The 26801-nt window shown below is 46.1% G+C and overlaps 1 protein-coding gene across 2 annotated transcripts in view; it reads left to right on the top strand.

Moving 5' to 3' along the window:
* Positions 1-26801, top strand: part of ESCO2 (establishment of sister chromatid cohesion N-acetyltransferase 2) — a 36492-nt gene extending 9691 nt beyond the window's left edge. For both annotated transcript variants that reach the window (XM_075925950.1, XM_075925951.1), the window contains exons 3-11: positions 3367-4378; positions 9634-9724; positions 11104-11164; positions 14630-14762; positions 18664-18795; positions 19094-19183; positions 22540-22683; positions 23081-23262; positions 26363-26801. In XM_075925950.1, the coding sequence (XP_075782065.1) occupies positions 3367-4378; positions 9634-9724; positions 11104-11164; positions 14630-14762; positions 18664-18795; positions 19094-19183; positions 22540-22683; positions 23081-23262; positions 26363-26522 (2005 nt within the window). In that variant the 3' untranslated portion in view covers positions 26523-26801. The remainder of the gene's footprint in view (positions 1-3366; positions 4379-9633; positions 9725-11103; positions 11165-14629; positions 14763-18663; positions 18796-19093; positions 19184-22539; positions 22684-23080; positions 23263-26362) is intronic.

The raw sequence follows: 26801 nt of genomic DNA, 5'->3' as shown, positions 1-26801 counted from the left end.
GGTAACACACTGGTTTACACTAGGGATATTAAGGACTAGTTGACTATCCGATAAGCATTTGCTTATCAGATAGTCCGTTTACAAGTCGATTTTCTCCCCCACCGCCTCTGAGAGAGGTGCAGCAAAGAGGGGTGAAGAGGTACGAACCTCCGCATGTTTCAAAGGGGCAGGTAGGGAGTCTCCAGCTGACCCTGGTTCCCTTGCAGCATTTCCCCAGAACCTGGGGTCTCCTGCCCAGCTGACACAGTCTCCCACTTTATGGCCAGGTGCCCCCCTTCCTCCTCTCTGCGGGATCTGTGCGGGGCTGGGGGTTGAGCTGGACTGAGCCAGCTCGGATGGAGAGAGGGAAGGGAGCCGGGCACCCAGCCTTCTCCCTCCAGCCATGAGGTGGGAGGCTGTGTGTCCAGTGTGACCCCCCCCCCCCGACCCAGCCCCCATGGCTCCTAAGCCCCCCTGCCCCATCCCGAAGCAGGGGAGGAGCTGCAAGGTTCAAGTTTAACTCAGGCAGCCACCGCCCCATGGCAGCTGCCAGAGGGATATCCAACCCCAGTTCAGGGGCCAGAGTGACCCCCAATCCAGCCCTTATTCCCCCCACCGCAGAGGGCCTTTGCAGCGGGGCCCCCTCCCTCCTACCACAGGCCTTGCTTCCGGCGGGCCCCCTCATCCCTATGCCACTGTCCCCGGGAAACTTAAACTCAGGCAGCCTGCCATGTGGCGGCTGCCACAGGCACATCCAGTCCCGGCCCCAACTCAGGGGTCAGGGTACTTCCCAGCCTGGTTCAGGGGCTGGAGTGTCCCCCAGTCCGGGGCCCTGCCACCGCACAGTGGGCCTCTCCAGTGGCCCTTCCTGCCCTTGACTATAGGCCGCAACCCCCTCCCCCCCCGCACTGCTGAAGCTCTTTTAGCCCCCCCTACAGTGGGTTTACTTCCAGCCTCTGTGGCCCCACAATTCTCCCCCCTCCCCCCCCCCCCCCCAAAAGCCCACCAGCAGCAGTTTACTTACAGTGCTGTGGCTGCTCTGGAGTCATGGGTTGCTGATCCCTGCTGGGTTAGCAGCAGGGAGGAGCTGTAGGACGCAGAGTGACATGATTGTTGCTCTGTCATCCCACAGGAAAAGTTTTCTTTTGTAAATGGTGTATATTTTGTTTGGTTTTACATTTTGACACTAGGCTCCTAGTCCTGCTCTGAGTTCTGTGGGGCTGGACTTTCATGCCTGCATGAGGGCCTAAGTGTTTAAAAGGACAGTGGGTGCTGGAATTTTAGTGAACTTAAAAATAAAAGCTTTAAAAGTAGTTTCAGATAGTAAACTTGCTCTGACGTAATCATGTTTTTTCTCATTGCTGTGCAACAGAATGCAAAACCAGGAAAAATAGTACACTGTGATCTATAGTAACTATAGGGTAACTACAGGCCTGTTAGTTTGACATCTGTAGTATGTAAGATCCTGGAAAAAATTTTGAAGGAGAAAGTAGTTAGAGACATTGAGGCTAATGGCAATTGGGACAAATTACAACATGGTTTTACAAAAGGTAGATCATGCCAAACCAACCTGATCTCCTTTTTTGAGAAAAAGGAAATGCAGTGGATCTAATCTACCTCAACTTTAGTAAGGCATTTGCTACAGTACCACATGGGGAATTATTGGTTAAATTGGAAAAGATAGGGATTAATATGAAAGTTGAGAGGTGGATAAGCAACTGGTTAAAGGGGAGACTACAGCGGGTCATATTGAAAGGTGAACTGTCAGGTTGGAGGAAGGTTACTAGCGGAGTTCCTCAGGAATCAGTTTTGGGGCCAATTTTATTTAATCTTTTTATTGCTGATCTTGGCACCAAAAGTGGAAGTGTTCTAATAAAATCTGGGAGCTATTGCCAATTCAGAAAAGGATTGGGATATCATACAGGAAGATCTGGATGATCTTGTAAATTGGAGTGATAGCAATAGGATGAAATTTAATAGTGAGAAGTGTAAGGTTATGCATTTAGGGATTAATAACAAGAATTTTAGTTATAAGCTGGGGACACATCAGTTGGAAGTAACAGAGGAGAAGGACCTCGGAGTCCTGGTTGATTATAGAATGACTATGAGCTGCCATTGTGACATGGCTGTGAAAAAGGCTAATACGATCTTGGGATGTATTAGGCGAGGTATTTCCAGTAGGGATAAGGAAGTGTTAGTGCCATTATACAAGGCATTGGTGAGACCCCATTTGGAATACTGTGTGCAGTTCTGGTCTCCCGTGTTTAAGAAAGATGAATTCAAACTGGAACAGGTACAAAGAAGGGCCACTAGGATGATCCGAGGAATGGAAAACCTGTCTTATGAAAGGAGCCTCAAGGAGCTTGGCTTGTTTACTTTAACCAAAAGAAGGCTGAGGGGGGACATGATTGCACTTTTTAAATATATTAGAGGGATAAATACCAGGGAGGGAGAGGAATTATTTAAGTTTAATCCCAATGTGGGCACAAGAACAAATGGGATATAAGCTGGCTAGTAGGAAGTTTAGACTTGAGATTAGACAAAGGTTTCTAACCATTAGAGGAGTGAGGTTCTGGAACAGCCTTCCAAGGGAAGTAGTGGGGGCAAAAGATCTATCTGATTTCAAGATTAAACTAGACGGGTTTATGAAGGGGATGGTTTGATGAGATAACATGATCTTGGTAACTAATTGACCATTCATTATCAGTGGGAAATAGGTCAATGGAGGGATGATAGGAGTTACTATAGAGAACTTTCTGGGTGTCTGGCTGATGAGTCTTGCCCACATGCTCAGGACTTGTCTACACTATGGATGCTTTAACAGCATAGCTACGTACCACAGAGGCAGTTGACAGAAGGGTTTTTTCCACAGGTTTGGCAATACCACCTCCCCAAAAATGGTAGTTACATTAACAAAAGCTTTCTTCTGTCAACATGTCTGTTTACACTGGGAATTAGGTCAGGATAACTGTCACTTGGATGTGATTTTTTTCCTCACATTTCTGATATTGCTGTGTCAGCCTAACTTTCAAGTTCATAGAAAGCCTTTTTTTAATACAGGCATGCAAAAAGATCTATTTTGTCCCGGTTGTTGGGGGAAGGGGGGCGGGGGGAACCCTTGAATACTACTCGCTAGCCATATTTTCAGCTCCCAGTGAGATTTACATAAATTGTACATGAAGGTGGTATACAGCTCTTTATAAAGGTGCTCGAGAACTACAATGAGTGAGACACAAAAAAGCCCTAGATAGTTTCCTCTCTTGGTATATAATCAGAGAACCCAAGTCACACTAAAGTTTCACTAAACAGAGCCATGATCATGCCTGAAGGCTTCTCCAATCTGTAGAAGAGGGAAATATGTTGATTTTATTTATTTTGTTTTTGTAGCATGTTTTTGGCACTTGGGACTCCAGCAAAAAAACTGATGATGGACATCAGTGTGGGTCTGTCTCCAGTCAAGACATCTACAAATCGCACCTTTATTTCTAAAACAAAATGTTCACCTGGATCTAGCAATGAGGATAAAGAAAACCAAGTGTCACCTCTGAAGTCCTCTATGCCAAGGAAGCTTGACAATTCCCCACTTCAGATAGCCAGCATCCCAATGGCAGCATGTGGGAAGTTCTTGGGAAAAGTGTCTCCAAAGACTGGTTCCCCATACAGGCCAATTGTGCCTGCTGCATCCTTCTACCGCAAGGAAAAGCGGTATCTTACCCCACTGGAGAGGAAACTGGTAAACGAAAGCCGCCCTCTTAATTACAGGGACAACGATGGAGACCTCCCTAGTGCCAATAGGACGGAGAAAGTACAGGGAAATATGAACCTTATCAGGAATGCAAGCTCAAAAACATCCAAACGTCCGATTGATTCTAGGTATGTCAAGACTTTACCAAGATGTGTCAAGAAAGCCAAGGTAGATGTAGCTCCTGTCGTACCTGTTGTGGAAAAGGAGAACGTTGTTTGCTCAACTGAAAAGAAAATAGAGGCTCCTTTCAGAGTGCTAAGCATGAAAGTGAAACCTCTGCTGAAGCTCCAGATGGGAGCAGCATTCTTTTCCACTGGGAAGAAATCCCACTCTGGTCCTAAAAAGTTGTCTTGGGGTGTTAAATCCCCCCAGCTTCTCTCTAGTTCTGTAGCAGAGGGTGACCTGCTGAGGCCATCAGGAGATAGGGCACTTTACTCAGATGGTAAAAACAAAGTTACCAAGATCAGTGAGGTATCAGAACATGCAAATGTGTCCCAGAAGAAGGAATATGAAGATAGGGAGAAATTGGCTAATCGCATAAATCAAGAGAAGGAGGTTGATCATGAATTGAAGGTCTCATTGCAGAAAATAGAATGTATTCCATTCAATCACTCTGGTTCCTCAAATCCGAAGGAAATTGATACAAGGAACTTGGTAAGTAGCACTGAGAGTGTCACTTAAGATATTTCTGTAGATAAAAGACGTGTGCTTGCTTTGTTCAGCAAGGACATAGTTGCAGTGCTATTTCTAGTAATTCTAAGGCATGAAGGAAGTGTATGGTGCATTAAGTAAGACGTGTTAGAGCTCTTTCAAAGAAAGATATTCCTTAGATTTACTTCTGATACTTCCTGAGGTTACATGAAATTAGAAAACTGTAAGTGAGACTTTGAATTCCTGAGCATGGTGGATGCAGAATGTGGAGTAGGGCAGCACTGAAACTAATACTTTAAATACGTGTTTTGACCTATGTACAGAGAAATCTTGAGAATTGAATTCTCATCTCTTCACTGCTGTTTTCTTCCCTCCATTGGTCACCATTGCTATGTTGCTTTTAGGTTAGCTGAGAGGAAGACTTACTCAAAAAAAGAGTTTGCAAAACTGGATTCGTACCCCTTTGTTTTTATTAATGCAGCACAAATATCTGCTTTAAAACCTTATAAATGTTAAAAATTCAACATTGAGCCTTCAATTAATGCATGACAGACAAGGAGTATGCTCAGGCTACATATGTGAGCCTCAACAAGTCCTCCAGCTAAATAAGAGAGGCCACACTTCATATTCCTAACAAAGCCATACTTTCTCCTAAGTGTACTAGGTGTAAGAATTGCATAGTTACTAGTAAAAAAATGCAGATTTAAACTAGGGATGCAATAGTGTAGTTCAGTAGTCCCCAACCTTTCGGGGCTGCCGGGAGCCCCAGGGGCCCTCCGGCACTTGTGGGGGGGCCCCCTGGCGGGTGCCATGGCATCTGCGGGCACCGTGTTGGGGACCACTGGTGTAGTTGATTAATTGATAAGCAAAAGCTTATAGGTTAATGCTATAGAATACACTCATATCCTTCCCCCACTCCCTTGCCAGTAAGTTTTTTAGCAGGCTGGCCAGCAGCCCACCATAGTCCAGGCTCATGCTGGGTCCGAGACCTACCCCTACTGCAGCTCTGCATTTAAAGTGTATTAGGAGCCCAGCAGGAAGGCAGCCCAGCTCAGTTCTGGCTTGTGCTGGGTCTGGAAGGTCAGACCCCCTTAGACAAGGGCTGCTGCCACCCTGTGCTGCTGCAGACCACCTCCTGCCTGACATCCCTCTGATACAGTAGCTTCTGGCCCCGCCCTCGGGGACTATAGAGTGGCCGAGTAACTGATAAAATTTCATGCGGTTAACCAATATTTAATATCCCTAATTTAAACTGCTAGATTAAAATTTTCTTACCCTCTTTAATTGCTTAACTTTGTCTCCCAACTCCTGCGTTGTTTAACTAGATCGTCAGCCGCTGTAGAATCTTCAAGGTATGCAAGACCTGAAATTGTAATGCCTTAAAAAAAAAAATGACGGATGGAGGGACTCTGGAGGTGGGGAACGTTCGGGTTGCATTCATAAATATTAGCCTTAAGGGCACAAATATATTTGTTGTTGCAGTCAGTTTTTAACGCACTCTGTTTATCCTTTTCATGTCCTAATGAGGCTGGTAATTTTTTTAATAAGTATTCCGTGTAAAAAAATTAATTTCACTTTTAAAAAAGCATTTTGAGAAGCGTGATATAAAATGTAATTATTCAATGTCCCTTCCAACTGTGTGTTGAGATTGTCCCTAGAGGTGTGCAATATCAATTCCCTGGATCTGCAGGGAACACTTTATAAGTGCTGTACGCTACCTGACCCTAAAAGACCAGACTCAAGTCTCCAGCGGAAGACCCTTGCTAAATTACTCTAGGTGGGATGGTTTTTTTGCTCGTCTCAGTGTCAAGGCAAGTGAAACAAACAATTTAGCAAAACCAGATCTATTTCTAGATTTATTTTGAGACTTCTCCTGGGTTCTCCTTGCAGATAGCCAATGAGGCCTGAGTGGTGACACAGAAATGTTACAAATTAACGGCAATCTCGACTGCAAAGATTACGCTGTATGTAACTCCTGTCCCTGTACAGTCTGAGTGCCAGCTCTACTGCTTCCCAGTCCAGAGTGGAAAATAAACCCAAGATTATGCTTAAGTGAAGCAGTAACAATAGATTTACTGAGCTGCTCTCTATCCAAAACATAACAATTTTGTTTCTGTGGATGGTGGCTCTTCAGTGCACCACTCTTCCCTGTAGATATTTTTCTCTGCAGAAAATATCTTTTGCTGCATAGGTGCTGCATATGTACCTTTCATCCACCAGGGGGTGCTGTGGCACCAGAACAGAGAGCAGCTGACTCCTTGGCAGTAGCTGCTGACTGCTTACCTCACACCAGCCTTTCCATGGGGCCAGGTTAGGATACAAAAGATATTGCTGTGGAAATGATGGAAAACAGAGCAGGACCCATGGGGCTGCTGGGAGGTCAACTAGAATGGGATTCAGAAGAGCTGGTGGGGTACAGACTGGGTCAGGGGCTGAATGGGAATAGGGGTGCAGGACCACATGGAAATGGGCCAATGGGTGTCTGAATAGGGATTCAGGAACTCATGGTAGGGATGAGTGTGGGGGCACGTGAAGTGGGGTGTAGGGTTAAATAGGGTTAAAATGTGTGTAATTCATTAACTGTAACCACTGAAAACTTCAGCTATTATACCAGGACTGGGCAAAGTAGGGTGCAGGTGCTGGATCCAACCCGCCAAGCCAATGGATCTGGCCTGTGGATGCAGCAGGGAACCTCGGGCAGACTCCTTGCTTGCCCTGGCCCTTGCACGTTGCACATAAAAATGACTCCCGGCTGTTTGTGTTTCTCAGCTGTGAGCTGGGGAATGGGGAAAGGCTGTCCCTGTCCACATCACAATCCCATTGGCCAGTTTCTGGCCAGTGGGAGCTGCCAGTTTGAAGAGCAGGTAGTGCGCAAAAACACTCCCCCCCGCCCCCCCTTCCTCTCAAGCTCTTATTCACAGACACACAGGGCCCCTGCAGCCTGTACAGGTGTAAGGCAGGCAGGAAGAGAAGCTGCCTAAGAAATGTGCTGTGCTGCTGGCTGGGAGTCACCCAAGTAAGTCTCCTGGCCAAAGCCTGCCTCTAACACTCCCACCCCTCCTCCCCTCAACAATCTGTCCCTCCACTCCAACCCCCTTCCCCCACATAAGCCAAACTGTCTACCCCACCTGAGCTCATGCACTCTCCCAGATCCAGCACCCCAATCCCCTGCCCCAGATCAGTCCCCTCCTGCCCTAGCTTAGGGATGTAACCGATTATCCGGTAAGCGCAAGCTTATTGGATAGTAGACACACTAGTTGCTCTTCTCCCCGTCACCCCCTGCTGCCTCTATCAGAAAGAGGCAGCGAGAGGGGAGAGTTTAAATTTAAAAATAGTCTTCAAAATTCAACACTGAGCAGTTAGCTCCTGCTAAGTCTCACTTTTGTGGGTTTCTAGAGAATTGTTTAGTTCTGGAAGTGGGGTCTGGTTTCTAACTGAGCATATAGATGTCATAGGTAAGATTGACAATGGACTGAGCACAACAATAAAATGCCTAATGTGAACCGGGTTTGGGGCTTACTTCATTGTATTTAATGTCATGTTTTACTGACGTTTTCTGGCACCTAAAAGGTGTTTGTAGGCAGGGATAAGTAGTATTGAGATACTTTCATGGCTGTACTGGTACTTGAAGGGAAACAATAGACAAGGTGAGTAATAGCTTTTATTAGACTAATGTGTTTTATAATTCTGTGTTGGTTTAATAAAGAACTATTTAATACCTTCTTTGTTCACTTATACTGTTAGCGTATCCATCACATTCCTTACTTGATTGCCAGTATGTGTTTTACAGCAGAAATTTAATAAAATACAAATGTTGTGTAGGTCAACAATCCTACATATAGAAGAAAAATATAACTTTAAAGCACTTGGGCCTGCTGTGATTGCAGGCTCTTAAGGTAATAAACTGCATTTTCAGAAGCCTCGGGTGTATGGCAAGGATGGGCAATAATTTTTGTAGGGGGGCCACTTAATGAGTTTTGGTATATGGTCATAGGCTGGCTCCACCCGCTAGAAGGGGCAAGGCTTGGTGTGGAAGAGGCGGGGCTGTAGACTAGCCTCTCCCCCCTCCTTCGCCAGTTGACTGGGGCTGGAGGCTTTGAATTAAAAACACAACAAAGGGCTCCCGCCCCGCTGTTACCTCGTTGCTGCAGCTATTTTAAGGGGTTGCTACTCCAGCCCCTGCCAGGATAGCATCACAACCATGAGCCATTTAAATAGGATCCTGAGTCTCTGCCTGGAAATTTGGTAGCATAGGCAGCAGGCTATAAATAAAAAGCAGCCAGATGCAGTCTGTGGGCTGGATCTGACCCCTGAGCTGCATCTTGTGTAACCTTGGTGTAAGCAAATCTAGTGAAATTCATTTCCGATCTCAAAATTGTTAGCCAACTTTGTGCCTTGATCTAGTCTCTAACAGCTGTTTGATCTCATGGTTTTTAATTGGTGGCTGTTCATGGGATTACGGTTTTGGTCATGGGCAGGGAAGGATGAATATGTTCTAGTTGTCATAGCAACCAGAAGTTGGGCAGACATTAAGGTAAAAATTAGGGCTGTCAAGCGATTAAAAATTCTAATTGCGCAATTAATCGCATGCAACTCCCCTTTGAAATGCCACGATGGCATTTCAACAGGGCAGTGCTGCATGGAGGCTGGGATCAGCTGGAGTTCCCAGCTGACCCTGGGCTCCATGAAGTGCTGCCACTTTAAGGCGCCAAAGCAGCGCTTCAGACATTAACACAGGTCAATTGACAGTCCTAGTAAAAATCAACTTAGCATGGTCATTCGCTAATTCTTTGCAGAAAGTTCCCAAAGAGCTTTCCAGTTTCAGAAATGTAGACTCCAGAATAGGACTAGAATACCAACAAGATTGAAATGAAGAAATAATTGTACAGAGCTGCAGCTAGAAGTAGTAGAAAGCCATGTGAAGGACATCAACAACTTGCTATAAACCTGGCCATAGATAATAGGAAGGCCCCCACAAAAACAGTCTCTCTGATACCAAGATGCAGGTTCCAGCAACAATATTATCCAGCAATGTTCAGCTCAGCTTGGAACATTACATGGTGGGACCTCTAGCCTCTGCAAATCATGTCTCGGTACTGAAGAGGATCAAAGTTATTAGTTGCATTTCAGATTCTTTGGCCACGTTTGGCCTTTCCCCTGAGCATTCAAGATGCATGAGATTGTGTAACTAGCTAACTATAAACCAAGCCAAGCGGACAGGTTTTCTTTGGGCTTTTAAAATGTTTCTCTCTTAACAGGACTTGGATGAAACACAATCTTCCATAAACTGTGAGTTGGATGACCATGAGGATATTTCTTTCAATCAGTCTCCAACAGAGACTAATAAAGGTAAATAGTATTGCTACTGTATTGGTCTAGGCCCAGGGTTCTTAAAACTATGGGGTTGCCAAGGCTGGTGTTAGATTTGCTAGGGCCCAGGGCCAAAGCCCAAGGGCTTCAGCCCTTTGTAGGGGGACTAGATGTTAAGGATGTAAAGTTACTAGGTGAAACTTACAGGTTCTGGTTAACCATTAGGGGCTGGAGCAGCTCCCTGCCCTGGGCAGGGGGCTGCTTCAGCCCCAGACGGCCCACTGCAGGCAGGGGCTGCTCTAGCTTTCCAGAGCAGCCCCGTCAGTGGTGGGACTGGTCCTGTCCCTCTTCTGCAGATTACATGCTGGCACCCAGGGATTCAGCTGCAGAGCCCGCAGTGAAGCCTTCTGCCCCAGAGTGGAGCTGGCAGGCTGTGCACTCTGCAGTACATGTAACCATTGGATTTTTAGCAGTTACATGGTCACTGTTTTTAAAATGACTTCTTACATCTCTATTATACATGCCTGCTGCCTAGGGCAGAAGCTCTTTAGCAGCTTTGACTTTGTGCCCAGAGTAGCAGGGTTTGGGCTGCCTTGTCTTCAATTTCTCCATTCCTTCCCCACCCCCCCGGGGTTGTGTAGTAATTTTTGTCAGAACAGGATCATGGTGCAATGAAGTTTGAGAACCTAGGTGTTGTTTAGAGAGGAAGAATGAGTTTGGTCTGCAGCCTTAGTTGAGAGCCGGTCAAAATGCTATGGTGATTATAGCTGTTGGACTGTCTTTAAAGAAGGTCTTCTGCCCTTGTGCGACAATCTTTATTTTTTTTGGTGTTTGGTATTCCTCACCAGTCTTGCTAAAAAAATGGACTGAAATTTCTCCTCTTGCTGTGAGTTCTAGAGCTGAATTTGTGACATCACACTTTATGATAAGTTTGTGAAGCCATGCATACAGGGAGGGTATGCTATAGCTATGATATAGCAAGTAGGGAAAGTGTGGGTTGCGATAAAGGGTGGTAGGTATAATTTTATTAACAGCAGAAGAATATTAAGCTATTGGTGTAACAGTTTGTTCCAATATATTTTTCATGTATCATGGTGATGTTTCCATTGGACATCTTATTTGCCCTGATACTTGGCTTGCAGCAATTTTTTTCATAGCACAAAGCACAGCATTTTCTGTCAATAGTTATTTGAATCAAAATAGTTCCATGTAATAAAACATTAAATGGGTCTTTAATTTGTTGCAGTACCAACAATTTTTTTTAATGCTAATGTAAGCTCTTAGGTGCTGGGAGTTCAAATTTTTTTCATCTTTGTATATAACTTGAAACTGCTGGTTGACCTAAATCCCATTTCAAGATATCTATGTTTTGTATTGCCATTGTATCTAATACTAATAAGTTGTGTGACTCTTTCCAGGCTCTCCTTCAGCAGACGTTATCTATCCCATGTTCAGTACACCCTCTGTTAACAGAACCAGGTATGTGTCTTACTCTCTCACTCTCCAAAAACAAGAGAGGTGTGTGAGCAAAACCTTTTAGAAATTAGATTTAAAAAAATGAGACCATTAATTCCAAAAATACAGTTTCTCTTTACCAGTGAGATGTGAGGGTTTGAGAAATGGTCATCATTAAGATATGAAAGTGTAGGGCCTTTATTTTTTAGCTGAAACGTGAAACCTTCTTTGGACTGAGATGTGGATTCAATTCCTGACTCTACTACACTTGTTTGATGTTGGGCAAATTATTTTTGTCTGCCTTATTTTCCCTATTTATAAAGTGAGAATAATGTTTTTATCTTTTGTCTATCTTGTCATTTTAGTTTATAAACTCTTCTGAGCAGAGGTTGTCTCCTACGAGAATCTATGTAGCCTAGCGCAGTGGAGCTTTGATCTCAGTTGGGTGTTGTGTATGCTGTTATCTGTATCCAATAGAGCATGTCTTTCAAAGATCATTTTGGCACTGGCCTTTAGCATTGGCTTTCATTATATTGCATAACTTTATAGGATAGATCTGTGTGTTAACATGTAATTATCTGTACTAATATTAACACCTTCTGCCTTGTAAATTAATACAGCACTGTAAATTCTTTCTTGTAGAATATGCTCATGTGTCTGTGCCATATTGACAAATCCATTGCCATATGTTTACAGTGGAAATGTTCTGTTTTCCCAGGCAGAATCAAAACCACTAATCCCTCTGTCTTATTTAATTATCTTTCTTTGGAGCAGATTGCTGGTACTCAAAACACTGATTGAATTTGTTGTGAACATAGTATCACTTTAACATTATTTTAGTTCTGAATGAGCCAAAAAAAATATGCTAGAAATGTATAATTCTCTACCATTTAAGAGTGTGAGAGATCTGATTACATATTTACATTGTTCCCTTGTGGGGCTTTTCAAATACCTTTCATATTGATGCAAATGGAATTCTGGAATATGCCAGAATTCTGGTGTTTGTGATTAACTGAAAAATGGTCTTGGATTTGCTATTACCTCCTACATTCTCTCTTGGGGAATAGAGGAACAGACCCCTTTTTTTTTTTTTTTTTTTTAAATATAATTGGAACTACACTCTAGCTTTCTGCTTTGGGGACCACTCCTTAGCATCTAAATCTAGAAAACGGTTCAGTGTTTCTTTCTTAATCTCAAATTAAGATTATTGCACAACAGTTAGCAAATTTAAAGTGATAGTTCCTAAAGTAATCCTGCCAACTTGCATATAGCTAAAGCACTAAAAATATAATACCTAATTATTAACAATTTTAATATGTGCTTCTCCGAAGCACAAGTTGCCTATAATTTTTTTGTAAAAGTAATATAAAGACTCCATCTGGATCAACAGCCTCATGAACAATCCTTCACTGCATTTCCCTCAATCTAACCACTCCCTCTTAGCCTTAATATTTCTTTCAAAAGTCAGTAAACCGTCCATTGGCTCAGAATGAAGAACTGAGTTCCAGAATTGAGGGCCTTTTCCTTAAAATGTCTCCAGTTCTCTTGTCTAAATCTGGTAGCTATTACTTCAGAATATCAGATAATCTTCACTGCTGGAGCAGAACTCATGTGGAGAGGTGGCCTGAGGTTCTGTAGGACAGTGTTCTAAACCAGTGGTATGAGTACCCTTCGGGTACTCGAGAGAAGTCTGGGATGGGGGGGGGGGGGGTACATGAACACAACTGAAATTTAGAGAAAACTGAGTTTTTGTTGTAAGTTCTACAGCATTTTTATACCCAAAAATTTCATCACCCGCCTGGCTACAATTAAGACGTTTAAACAAATGTCTTGCAACAGTAGAAAAAAATTGAGTGTCTGAAAACTGTAGGTACTGGGGGTACTTATAATTTTTTTAAATAGGGTACTTTATAAAAAAAAATGCTGAGAAACACTGCTCTAGGGCATATGAAGGATAGGCTTGAGAGACTAACTTCAGATGCCCTAACATAATTATAACTTTTAGTCCCTACTTTTTGCATGACTCAAATCCCAGCCTCTTACTTTTCCATAATTTGTGTCTCTTTTCTTAGATGGGGATGAGAGAGGTAGTGGTGTTCCTGTGTTTGAGTGTATGCAGTAGCAGGGGCTTCCACATACTATCTCTTTTCCTCTGCACTGGAACACTTGGGCTAGGTTTACACTGCAGCGTTTTTGTGCAAAAACCACTGGTTTTGCACAAAAACTCACGGAGCGCCCACACTATAAGCGTGTTTGTGTGCAAGTAAATTTACAGTAGATGGGAAGGAGAGAGGGCTTTTTGTGCAAGAGTTATTCCTCTTTCCATGAGGAATACGCCTTTTTGTGCAAGAGTGCTTGTGCAAAAAGGTGTGAGTGGATGGGCAATGGGGTTTTTGCGCAAAAAGTGCCAATTGAGAAAAGCACAGGCGCTCTGGTGGCTATTCTGTGAATAGCCATCAGAGCTTTCTTGTGCGAGAGCATCCATGCAGTGTGGATGCGCTTTTGTGCAAGACATTTTTGTGGAAGATCTCTTCCACAAAAAACTTCTTGTGCAAGAAGCCTGCAGTGTAGATGTAGCCTTAGATCAATATCAGTCTTACATTCACTGAGAATGATGGTGCTAACAAGGAGTAGGAATCCTGGCAGCTTAGCTCATATCTGCAGTTATGGCGTGTGCTTGAGATCATGTGAGATGTAGGCTTTTGTTTCCTTCCTTAACAGTTTTAGTCACAGGTTTAGGGTTACAGTCTAGATTGGGGTGGGCCCCTTCAAAAATTTCTGAATGGTGGTGGGCTGCCCTGAAAGGGGTGGGGTCTCGGTAGAAGGGGTGGAGCCTTGGGTAGAAGGGTCTTTAAATAGCAAGAATTGAAAGGGCTCCTACCTCCCGGGTGGTTCCCAGTTGTCATATTAATGAGGGATGGGAGCTGAGTGTCCTTTCAATTCCTGCTATGTGAAGGGCTCACTGCTCCCGGCCTCACTGCTTGCGCATTGCCAGGGAGCTGCAACTTGAGAGCCCTTTTAACTGCTTCTATTTAAAGGGCTCGTGCCTCCCCCATGGCTACCAGGTAATGCGTTGCCCAACAGGTGTGGGGAAGGCTCAAGCCCTTTTCAATAGAAGCCGTTAAAAGGGCTTTTGTGTTTCCCACTCCCAGACAACGTGCTATGAGACGGGGCCTGGAACTGCTGCGCGGGCTGGGTTTGGCCTGCTGAGAGGCTTTTGCTCATCCCTGGTCTAGCTACAGCGGTGTTTCTTAAAGCATTGACTTGTTTTTGGTGCAGCCCTTAATCTTGGTTGGTGGCATTCCAGCACTGCCACTATGGCAGTTTCCTACTATCCATTTTAATTTGGGGTCTCTTGGTACAGGCTTTTCTTCCTGTTCCCCTCTTGAGGTCCTTTACTAGTCTGTTCTAGGGAGCTAGTCAGATCAGTGTTGCATCTGAATTAGTCATTTCACTCACATTCAGATTGAAGTGTGAAACTACTTTCAGGGCACAGCCTTTCTTAGATGATCTGGCATCTCCCTTGGGATTCAGCCCACCTGCAAAAATGGTTCATACCTCCCGGAAAACCAGAAAGAAAACAAAAGAACTAAGCAAAGACTGCAAAGACCAGATGATCATTGTGAGTATCCCTCTGTGGGCTGTAACAGATCCTTAGGAGAACGTGTGGTGGTAGTGGCATGAGCTTTCAAGCTAGCCAGGACTAGATTCTCTTACACCTAAATCTCAAACACTGTATACGGTTAGATTTACACAATCCATTATATCCAAAACCTCAAATGTAAAGATTATGCCACTATTTCTCAGATTTTCTTGGGGTTGAAGCTTTATTGTATTTGTGAATAAATAGAAGACTTGTAGAATTTATTAAAATACTTCTGTGGGTACTATAGAAGTGAATTTGCTTGATACAGAAGTCCTTTATTTCCCACTGCTGCATAGTTTTCTGTATGAGCAGAGCCAGTGCGGTGCTGCAGTCACATTAGTCATTCTGTACCTGGGGGTTTATCTGACTGAAATGCAACCCCACTTACCTGTTATATAAAACCCACCAATGGGTATGAGGGATGAAATACTCATGTTGTGCTGCATGTATAGTTCATTCTCTCTGAATGCCCAGCAGCGTTAATCCCTGTGTATCATTTACAGTAGGTTAGTCACTTGTATGGATGGAGCCCTGGCTTCACATGGGTATAGCTTCTATTCTTGGGAAACAAGGCTAGGGAGGTAAACTTTTCTCAGCCTGCTGATCAAGAATGTATATACTGGCTAAGAGCAGGTCTACACAACAAGGACAGGCTGATCAAAGCTACGCAATTGGAGCTATGTTAGTATCGTAACACAAACTGACGTAGCTTTGCTCCACTTACTGCTGAGCTCCACACTGGGGGAAGGGTAAGGAGGAAGGGGATCGACAGAAAAAACTCTCCCGTGGATTCCCCTTAGTCTTCTGGAATACTGACTGGGGGTATGTCTACACTACAGCACTAATTCGAATTAGCTTAGTTCGAATTAACTAATTCGAACTAATTCGAATTAGCGCATCTAGACTTAAAAACTAGTTTGAATTAGTGTTTTGCTAATTCGAACTAGCATGTCCACACTGAGTGGACCCTGAACTGGGGTTAAGGATGGCCGGAAGCAGTGCCGGCAGGGCATCAGATAAGGACTTAGAGCGTGGAGCTGCTGTCTCAGGCTAGCCGAGGGCTGTGCTTAAAGGGACCCGACCCCCATCTCGGACAGACAATTCTCAGGGGTTCCCCGCTTGCAAAGCAGTCCTGGCTTGGAGTGCCCTGAGTGCCCACACTCGGCACATCACAGCACTCGGCCATTAGCCCGGCTGCACTTGCCGCAGGTTGCCATCCGGGGGGGACGGGGGGGTCAATCAAGGGGCTTCAGGAGAGCTTCCACCCCGAGGAGCCCGCAGAGCCAGCCCAGCCCTCCCCATCAGGGGCTCGTACCCCATTCCTCCCTCACCTCCTTCCACTTACCCATCCCTAGCCCCCCTTCCTGATGTACAAAATAAAGGACAAGTGTGTTCAAAACCAGAAACTCTCTTTATTGAACAAAACTCGGGGAGACTGGGAAAAGGAGGTGGGAGAGGGGAAGAGAGAGGATGGAAGAGGGGAGGGCAACTAAAATGATCAGGGGTTCGGAACAGGTCCCATATGAAAAGAGGCTAAAGAGACTGGGACTTTTCATCTTAGAAAAGACGAGACTGAGGGGGGATATGATAGAGGTCTATAAAAGCATGAGTGGTGTGGAGAGGGTGCATAAAGAGAAGTTCTTCATTAGTTCCCATAACAGAAGGACTAAAGGACACCAAATGAAATGAATGGGTAGCAGGCTTCAAACTAACAACAGAAAGTTCTTCTTCACAAAGCAAATAGTCAACCTGTGGAACTCCTTGCTGCAGGAGGCTGTGAAGGCTAGAACCAGAACAGAGTTTAAAGAGAAGTTAGATAAAGTCATGGAGGTTGGGTCCATGGAGTGGTATTAGCTAGGGGGTAGAAATGGTGTCCCTGGCTTCTGTTTGTGGAAGGCTGGAGATGAATGGCACGAGACAAATGGCTTGGTCATTGTCTTCGGTCCATCCCCTCCAGGGTCCCTAGTGTTGGCCGCTGTCGACAGACAGACTACTGGGCTAGCTGGACCTTTGGTCTGATCCAGTACGGCCATTCTAAGCTCAGGGCTCAGGGTCGGGGGTCTCAGTGGACCACCTTGATTTTCATGCAAACCTGCTCCTGGGTGGCCAGGCTGGCAGCTATCCTGCCCTAGACAGCCACTTTCCTGTGCCTAGTGTGGAGGTTGTGGATGAGGTCCACGATGTCCGCACTAGACCAGGCGGGCGCCCGCCTCTTGCGGACCTGGGCAGGCTCCCGGGAGCCGCCAGCCTGGTCCCGGGAAGAGGCGGAGGGCTGGGTGGCAGTGGGTGGCTGGCTCGAGCCGTGCCAGGTGCAGGGTCTGCTGGCTGGGTGCTGGAAGGCTTGCACCTGGCACGGGCACCGTAGCCCGCCCGCCCGTGCCCCTTTAAGGGCTTCTGGGGCCGGGAGGGGGACAGAAGAGTTTCCCTGGTGGTGCCCAGAGTGGCCACCAGGGAAATCTGGGGAGGGCTAGCCTCCCACTAGTTCGAATTAAGGGTCTACACAGCCTTTAATTCGAACTAGTTAATTTGAACTAGGCGTTAGTCCTCGTAGAATGAGGTTTACCTAGTTCGAATTAAGCGCTCAACTAGTTTGAATTAAGTTTGAACTAGCGGATCGCTAGTGTAGCGCCTATCAAAGTTAATTTGAACTAACTTTGTAGTGTAGACATACCCAGAATGATTGGTGGTTGATTTTAGTGGGTCTTTACTAGAATCACTAAATCAACCAGCAGTGGATCAATTGCTGCAGTGTTGTGTGCTTGGTAGTGGAGACAATTCATAAGATGAGGGGGAACACCCAGGGAACTTTTTACAGTGGCGAAGGTAATAATAGAGGAGTCAAATGTAAACATGAGGGTAAATGTAAGCCATCCATGCCCATGTCCTGGCCCAGCCCCTTCCGCCAAAGGCCCCGCCCCTTTCGTGGTGCCTGGGCCACTTCAGAAATTTGTGGAGTGGGCCCCCCCCTTCAAAAATTATTGCCCACCTCTGCTGTAAAGGGACTAGTTCCTACAAAGTAACCAAACCAGTCCAAAAAATGTGGTGCACTATAATGTGTAACAATATAAAGGAAGAGGCCAACTGCCTATGCTGGAGTCTTATCTCAGTGTAGCTTTGCTATTCTGGATCTGAACGGGTGTCTGGTTACCCAGTGAGCATTACTCTTACTAGTTAATGGTTAACCATTGGCCAGGAGCCCGAGATTCCTCTTGGTTAACCTATCATTTAACTGGTTAACTAAGCAGGATTTTACACCCCTATTTGCCATATAGAGGAGCCTGAGTAGAGGGGGAACCAAGTGGAAGAGGTCTCTGAGGAACTTCACCAATGGGCTCCCTCCCATGTTGCTTTCCATTAAGAGATGCATTTTGATTACGCTTTTTTTTTATTCTTTATTATGTATGTTTTTAGAACATTCTTGGAATATAATTCCCCCATTGCCCATTTCACCTCCCACCCTCATTGGCTTCCCAATTCACTACTTAGTGAATCCTTCATAGAAAAGGAGGCGGTGTGTTCTGGAGGGATGGTCCTGGAATTGAGTAAATAATCCCTGCCCTGCCACTTGCTGTCTGTTTCCCTCAGTCTCTGTGTTTAGGTCTCGTTGTATACATACGAGAAGGGTGTGGGTGTGAGCGGAGGACTGACGAGCAGGTTTTCCTTAGGGGACGCTCGCAGACCTCTCCATGAATCAGCAGTATTAGTGGAAGATATCATCCACACCCAACTGATTAATTTGTTGTATACATAGTTTTTCTATCTTATGAAGGACACACTGTATGCCTTGACTAAAGTGTGTCCTACAATTGAGTCTTCTATAAATACACAATCTTGCCCTCTTAACTCTGACGCTTCTGACATTTATTTGTAATGGCAGGATGCTGGACAGAAACATTTTGGTGCAATCATATGCAAATCATGTGGCATGATCTATACAGCTGCCAGCCCAGAGGATGAAGCTCAACACATTCAGCATCACCAAAGGTTTCTTGAGGGAATTAGATATGCGGTAAGGCAATGACTGATGCTTTTTTGCCAAAGAACTCTTGAAATAGTACATACCGTCAGGTACAGAGTTACAGCTACACTATACAAAGGCTTTGTATCCAAGTAACATGATTAAATTACTTCTGTTCCAGCAATCACCTTTCGCTGACATACGTGAACTAATGGGTGATTTAATTTCCTGCCTGTAAGCTGCATGGGTTCACGTTACAACTGTGGAGTCTTGGTCTATTAAAGAGATCTTCACTGAATCCCTTTTTCTTCTTCCTTGCAGATAATTGTTTTTATTCTCTCTCTGATAGGGCTGGAAGAAAGAGCGTGTGGTTGCAGAGTTCTGGGATGGGAAAATCGTTTTGGTCCTTCCAGATGATCCAAAATATGCCATCAAAAAGGTCCAATGTTTCTTTCTAGCTTTTTCTGTACTGTGTCTAGCATGATGAGCCATAGTCCATAGATGTTACTACGGTATTAATTCTCATACACTTGAACCTCTTTAATCCAGCAACCTTGGGGAATAGGCTAGCTCAGGTTATGGAATTTTCCAGACTATAGGTGTTTGTCATAGTGAAGAGTAAAAGTCTATTAACTAGGGATGTTAAGTTGTGATGTTTTTTTCTTGTAAATGTGTAACCCCTGAAAATTTCAGTGGTTACAAGTTTACACTTGGGTGGGGGAAGGGGCAAGACATCTTTAAAAGTGAGCTCCCCATGAGCACTGGTTCCTGCCTCGGCATGCTCCCCTCTCATCACTACTGCACTGTGGGGGGCGGGGGGGGGGGGCAGGATGCAGTTTCATGGGAGCTGGTATGTGTGGGGAGTTGGAATTTAACCATGAAGGTCAACTGATGAGCTCAGGTACATTGGTTAATTGTTTAAATGTGTACACCTGTGGTCACCAACAGGTCGATCGCGAGGTGTCCTGTCCGCTCCCACCCCCGAGAAGCCCCACTACCTACCTCAAGTGAAAATGGAGGTAGTGTCGGCTTCCCGGGGATGGACAGAAGTCCTGCAGCTTAGCGCCACTTCCGGCAATTCTGGAAGTGCGCTAGCTGTTCTGCTGAGTGTACTGCGGGAGGGAGCATCGGCTCTCTGCAGTGCACAGGAGGGGTGAGCCAGCCCTGGGGGAGGCGCGTGCAGAGTTTCTCGGCGCGTGCCGGAGGGTTCGGTCCCGGGGCAGGCGTGTGTGGGGCTTCCCTGTGCTGGGGCGGGTCGGTCCTCTGGGCAGGCGCGCGCGGGGCTTCCCTGCGCCGGGGCGGGTCGGTCCCGGGGCAGGCGCGCGCGGGGCTTCCCTGCGCCGGGGCGGGTCGGTCCTCTGGGCAGGCGCGCGCGGGGCTTCCCTGCGCCGGGGCGGGTCGGTCCTCTGGGCAGGCGCGCGCGGGGCTTCCCTGCGCCGGGGCGGGTCGGTCCCGGGGCAGGCGCGCGCGGGGCTTCCCTGCGCCGGGGCGGGTCGGTCCTCTGGGCAGGCGCGCGCGGGGCTTCCCTGCGCCGGGGCGGGTCGGTCCTCTGGGCAGGCGCGCGCGGGGCTTCCCTGCGCCGGGGCGGGTCGGTCCTCTGGGCAGGCGCGCGCGGGGCTTCCCTGCGCCGGGGCGGGTCGGTCCTCTGGGCAGGCGCGCGCGGGGCTTCCCTGCGCCGGGGCGGGTCGGTCCTCTGGGCAGGCGCGCGCACAGAGGTTCCTTGTGTGTGGGGGGGGTGTCGGCCCCGGGGCAGGCATGCGCGTGCAGGGCTTCCTTGCTTGGGAGGGGGGTCGGCCTGGGGGCAGGCACGCACTGGTTTCCCTCTGGGGGAAGGGGGGAATCCTGGGAGGAGGCAGATGCAGGGGACACTCTGCCTCCACTGGCACCTCATTCCCCAGCCCCCTGTCTCCGCTCCCCTGTCTCCTGCTGTAGAATGCTGTCCTCTGCCCTTCCAGCACCCTGTTCCCTCTCCCGTCCCCAGACGCAGAACTCTGTCCCCACAAAAAGTATAATTCTGAATGCTTCATTTTAGATTTAAATAGCATGAATAAAAAACAGACCATTTATTTCATAACTATAAACACGTGATTTTAATTGTATATATCGCATAATTTAAAAATAAACTGTTTATCAGAGTGTGTAAGTAAGGGCTGGGGATAGCAAGTGATGGACAGGAGAAAAGAGAGCGCGGGGCTTCAAGGTAGGGGCAGGGCGGTAGATCGTCACCTGTTCTGAGATTTAAAAAGTGATCTTGGGTGTAAAAAGTTTGGAGACCACTGGTGTACACTATCCTATCCCTACTATGACCAGAAAACCACTAATTGTACATTTCTCGTGTTTATAAATTAAATGTGTGCTAGACTGTATAGTAGGTGATATACACACACACACGTATGTGTACTTCTAGTTTGTTTGCTCTCACAGATGAACCATTCCTCTGTGCTGAGGCCTTCTGATCTTATTCTTAGATTATCAGCATTACCCAATGTGCTCTTTACCAAGGAGCATGGCTTGTCATTTTCCTCACCTGCCATCTGTTTCAGTGGCTTGATGCCTCATTAAGGGCCAGGTTATGGGACCACTTGATCAGTGAGCAGTTAATTCATAAAAATAGTTGCACTGAAGTTAATGTGAGTGACTGCTCATCAGTGTAAGTAGTTCAGTCTGATCTTAATGTATTTGAGGTAAGAACAGACTTCAGGATACTGTTGTTTGTAGAGCATGACTCTTGCTACCTTTTGTGCCTTTTGCAGAAACACTTGGGAAGATCTAGTTTTCCCTGATCCAGATTGTATGTTTGTAAAATCCAGTCTGAAACACACATAGCTTTGACACTCAGTGGAAAAAGCTTAGCTAAATAGATCATCAAAAGAAATGTTCTCCACAGCAGTGCGTTATTGTTAGATTGCTTAAATCTGACGGATGTTAGGAAATAAAACCAGTGAGTTACATTTGTTGCTGTAGAAAAATAGCATTGTCCAGAAGTCCAGTGGCTCTGAGGGTATGTGAGAGCCCATTGGTAGAAGAGCCTAGAGAGATTTTGGGAGTGATTTAGGACTATGTTGGTTTATGGAATCCTTAAAACGGAAAGGCAAGTCCCCAGTCCTGGAATGTATCCAGTATAAAGCACCAGAGCTAGTTTTAATTGCTGCCTTAGTTATTACTGTGCTTTGTTTAACAAAGAAACAATGGAAAACCTCTGCTGATTTGGAATCAGTCCACATAGTAGCTGGTGAGCCGCAGCTGCTGCTAGGCTGACAAAACTCTGGTGATTCAAGTCACAGGCTAAGTTTTGGCAGAGCCCTTAAGGGGCCAATCTTCAGTCTTCGCCATATAAATGTTGCATCAATGTGCAATGATGCCCTCACTCATAGCTTCAGGTTAGGCTCCTATCTTCCACAAAGACAACTATCTGCATGCTACGTAGATATTAAAGGGTGGGAGGAATTGTTTGGGGTCCATCTTTCTGCCTGCGCAGGAATGTCCATTAGTAGAAGTTCTCTCCTCAGATGTATCAAGCAATGAAGCTTCTGCCACTCTAGGAGACTATTCTATTTGCATGATCACTAGAGGACAAATCTACCAAACTAGTTGCGTGTTTGGCATGTGCTTCTAAGGCTTTTAATGAATTGCTAGCTGCTCCTGCAGTTGCATGGTGAACTTTCATTGTGGTGATCGCTGAGTTCCATTCAGGGGTACAAGCCCTTTGTTTGAAATCGATTACTTCTCTGAATTCAAGATGTGTCTGTCCTACACTCTAATGTGTCTCTCTGCACCTCTTGTCCTAACATATAGGCAGAAGATGTGCGAGAACTTGTAGATAATGAACTGGGATTTAAACAAACTGCATTAAACTGCCCATCCAAGATTAAAACCTACTTTTTTGTATCCAATGAAAAGAAGATAATTGGTTGTTTAATTGCTGAACAAATCAAACAGGTATGTGTTCTAAATAGTATCTTAACCATGTCAGATGAAAGCAAATTGCATTCAGACTTAGAGTTGTTAGCATTGATCTAAGTTTATATGCCACAGCTACTCCTGGCCTTACAAAGAGGATTGGTTTTAGAGCTCTATCCTCTCACCAACAACAAAATGCATGTTACAAGAATTAACCAAATTTTTAGAGATGGATGGAAAAAATCTTCTGCTCAGTATTTCTTCAACTAAATGTAGGTGTTGGGCCATGTTGGTATATGTAACCATCTACCTTTCTTTAAATGACCAACATAAGAGATAGCTGATTGCCTTTGGTGTCTCTGTAGCAAATTCACTTGTGAGTTTTCTGTATTTATCTCAGGATAGACTAATTTGACTTGGTTTTTCTCCTTGATAGGCATTCCGGGTGCTGTCTGAGCCTAATGTTCCACAGTCCCCTAATCAAGACATCCTGCAGCACCATCGTGCTTGGCGTTGCTCCGCAAAGCCGGAAGCTGCCATTTGTGGGGTTAGTAGAATCTGGGTGTTCAGCCTGATGCGGCGAAGAGGCATTGCACGTCGTATGGTGGATGTAGTCAGGTAAGGAAAAGGGATGCCAGTCCCAAGATGAACTGCAGAGTAGGCCATTAATAGGGCTGCAACATAAGTATAGCAGGAGACTCTTGGAATTTCTGGGAAACTGGTTGTAGTGGTTGCACACGTGATGGGGAACGAGATGGCTTATTTTTGCGGGGAAGAAAGTGCTTGAGCAAAAATATTAACGAATGTGCTTAAGAAAGGTGTAAGCTAATGATATTCAGAGGTTCATGGCGCAATGCTGCGTGAACAGATTGAAGCATGCACTTGGGCACAGACTTGTCAGACCTAGTGCTTTTGTGATGAATGGTATAAAGACACTTAGCTGCCATACTGCTATGGCTCTTTGCTTTTTGACAGTGCTCATCTTTGGCTAGACAGTGCATGTGGTGACTTCAGTGGAAGCAGAGTTTAGTTGTCTGAGCACTTCTCAAAACATCACTACAGCAGTGGCTCTCAATTTTCCATAGACCACCAGCCAACCATCCATGATGACACAATGCAGTCACATACCTCTAAATAGTTTAAATACTAAATTATTCATATTAGGTTCCTGGAACATAAAAATATAAATAAGCAGCTATAACATGGGGGCATAGATAACCAGTAAGAGGAAATATTACTCAAAATCATTAAGGTTTGGTAAACTACTTAAAGAAAACGTTTCAGCATTGCCTGTCCATGCTAGATTGGGGAACCTTTTTGGGGGTCAGGGACCACTGACTGACAGATCATTCTGGGGTCATAAAAGTGCAGAGCAAACCCTAACCCCACTCTGATGTGGCCCCTGACTGAGACCCCCTCAGTGTGCTTGGGCTCTAGCCCCACTGGGATGGGAGGGGAGGAGAGGTGAGGGATGGGGGGGGGGGGGCAGCTTCACACAGGCCAGATTAACTCCTTGTAGGGTTCCAGGTCTCTTAGATTTTGTGGCCCCTCTGGGGTGGGGTTAAAAATGAGGGGACTCCGTGTCCAGTAGGGCAGCAGTATAGGGATGAGAGTAGAGGGGCTGGTTGAGGTGGGTTGCATGAGGGCGATGGGGGGTGCTTACCTGGCTGGATTCTGGCCAATGGGAGCAGCAGGGAAACCTCCAGATGAGTAGTTTCCTGTGGTGGTGTTCTCTCAGCTGGGGGGAGGGGGAGTGGCACCGTGTTGCTCCTTCCACAAGCTGGATGTGGCCTGTGAGGTCCCCTTCCCCGAGTGGGAAGCTGGCAGTCCAGCCATAGGAGGGTGGGGCCGGGGCTGGAGTGCCAGTGTGGGCGCCCCGCTGCAGGGGAGGGGGCCAAGCCCGCGGTGATCCATAGCCAATACTTTGAGAACCACTGCCCTGTGTATTTAAACCAATAGGAAGCAACCCAAACTGTGCAGTGGGGATGGGCTCATAGTGCCTGCTCACCTCCGTTCCAGAGCCACACAGCAGCACTCACCAGTTGAATAGTTGATAAGGGCACCTCTGCCTTTGAATTGTAGCAAGAGCCCTGCTGGCTCCTGCTACAGTTCAAAGGTAGAAGCACCGCAGGGAGCATGGAGCCAGCAGGAGAGTCAAGCAGTCCCCCGCTGATCTCCTGCTTTTGAAATGTAGGAGACACCACCCCCTGGGCCTCTTGCTTATGAAATGTAGTGCCTGGAGAGCAGGGGCTTGAGTTCCCTGTTGGCTCCATGTTCCCTGCACATGCGGCTTGCCTTTGAAATGTACAAGAGCCCCTCTCTGGTACATTTTAAAAGCAGGGAGCACACAGCCAGCGGGGGGCTGCTTGAGTCCCTCTGCTTCTGCTTGCCCTTTTCCCACCAGTTCCCTGCTGCCTCTCTGAAAGGCAGCAAGGAGGTGGGGGAAGTGACTAGTTGCATCATTAGTCAACGATCGATAAGCACATGCTTATCAGATAGTCGACTGGTCACTGATATCTCTGCTGAGGCAGCGTGGTGGGGGGGGGGGCTTTTTGGGAGGCCAGCTGAGGTTGTGGGATGGGCAGCCACTCCCCTGGCAGCGGCCTGCTTTGGCAAGGGACTGAGACCTGCCAGATGGTGTGGGGCTCAGGGCTGCTCCAGAAGCTGGAGCCTGGCACGGCCATGTGGTAGGGGGATGAGGCCTGCTTGCGGGGCTGGCTGGGCCCTTGCGGTGGGTGGCTAGGGGGCTGCTCTAGGGGACCAGCTCTAGCCCTCCCCCAGGACCCCATAGAAGCTGCCTAGCTGCTCCCTAGGCAGGCCCATAGCTGGAGTCAGGCTGTGGGGTGGCTGCTCCTGGGGCTGGGGGCCCCTGCATCTCTTCTCTCTTCCTCCCCCCAGCCCTCTGTTGCACCTCCCCACATGTCACTGCCCCAGCACCTCATTCCCTGCAAACCCTGGGACTAGTGCTTCCTGGGAGTGTACACCCGAATAAGCGCCCATGACCTCCTTGTTGGTGCACAAGACAACTCACTCCACTCACGGATGGAAGATCTTAGAGAGAACACTGAGCTTTCTTTGCTTGTAAAATACCCTCATTTAACAGTTGCCATCCGCCCAACACACTGAAATTTGTAAGACTTGAGAATAAACAAACAAACGTAGTCTGCTATTGCAGTCGGTATTCAACATGTCTATCGTAATGCACCTTCTGAAAACCTATTCCTGGGAAATAGTTTGCATGAAATCAGTGGATTTTCTCTTTGAGAACTGTTACTATTTAGGATGCACACTTCTGGTCACTGACCTGCAGATGCCTCTGAGCACTTGCTCTCCAGCATCAGTGTAACAAACAGATGACTATGGGGAACCGTACTTACCAGATCCTCATTGTGACTGGGATATTGGTAATCTGAAACCAACCTCCTAAATAAAATTGATCTAATACTGTACTTGCTGCATTTTCCTGTTTCAAATTGTGTAATCACTCCCACGTTGTTACTATTTATGCTAATATTTCATGGAGTGAATTCACTACTGAAAAAGGCTTTCCCAGTTTGGAAAATAAGAGAATGGAAATGCTGTTAAAGTATAGAACAGTTCAGGGAACAACACAGGCATTTATGCTACAGCAAAAAGAGCTAGCTCGCTCATGCTCTCTCATATAATAGACAGAACCAAACTTTTGCTCTGCATTGAAAGCTGTACCGATCTTTTTCAGAAACACATTCATGTATGGCTGCTACCTAAGCACTGATGAAATCGCCTTCTCTGACCCAACACCGGATGGCAAGCTGTTTGCAACAAAATACTGCCAAACCTCTAGCTTCCTTGTTTACAACTTTATTAAAGACCAATTCCAAACAATCCGGTCAGTTTAACTGGATGTTTAGTTTTCTAAATGTAATGTGCATGTTTAATTGTGGTACTCAGCCGTGTTCCGTTTCAGTTTCCTATTGAGTGCAAACTCTTGCTGTTTGATCAAGTTAAAAGGCAGAGGTTAAGAATATAGTCACTTTCTGTACATAATTGTTCTGTATTCTAATGTTTGTACATTGTGAAACTAAAGTTTTTGATTCTAAATGTTTATTCTGAAAGCTAAAGTTTTTATTTTAATTTGTAAATTAAAGCTAATATAAAGATTTCTCTGAACTACATTA

The sequence above is a fragment of the Pelodiscus sinensis genome, chromosome 3 (genome assembly GCF_049634645.1).
Source record: "Pelodiscus sinensis isolate JC-2024 chromosome 3, ASM4963464v1, whole genome shotgun sequence".
NCBI lineage: Eukaryota > Metazoa > Chordata > Testudines > Trionychidae > Pelodiscus > Pelodiscus sinensis.
Note: the sequence above shows the minus strand (reverse complement) of the source record. Positions and strands in the feature narration are given on the sequence as shown.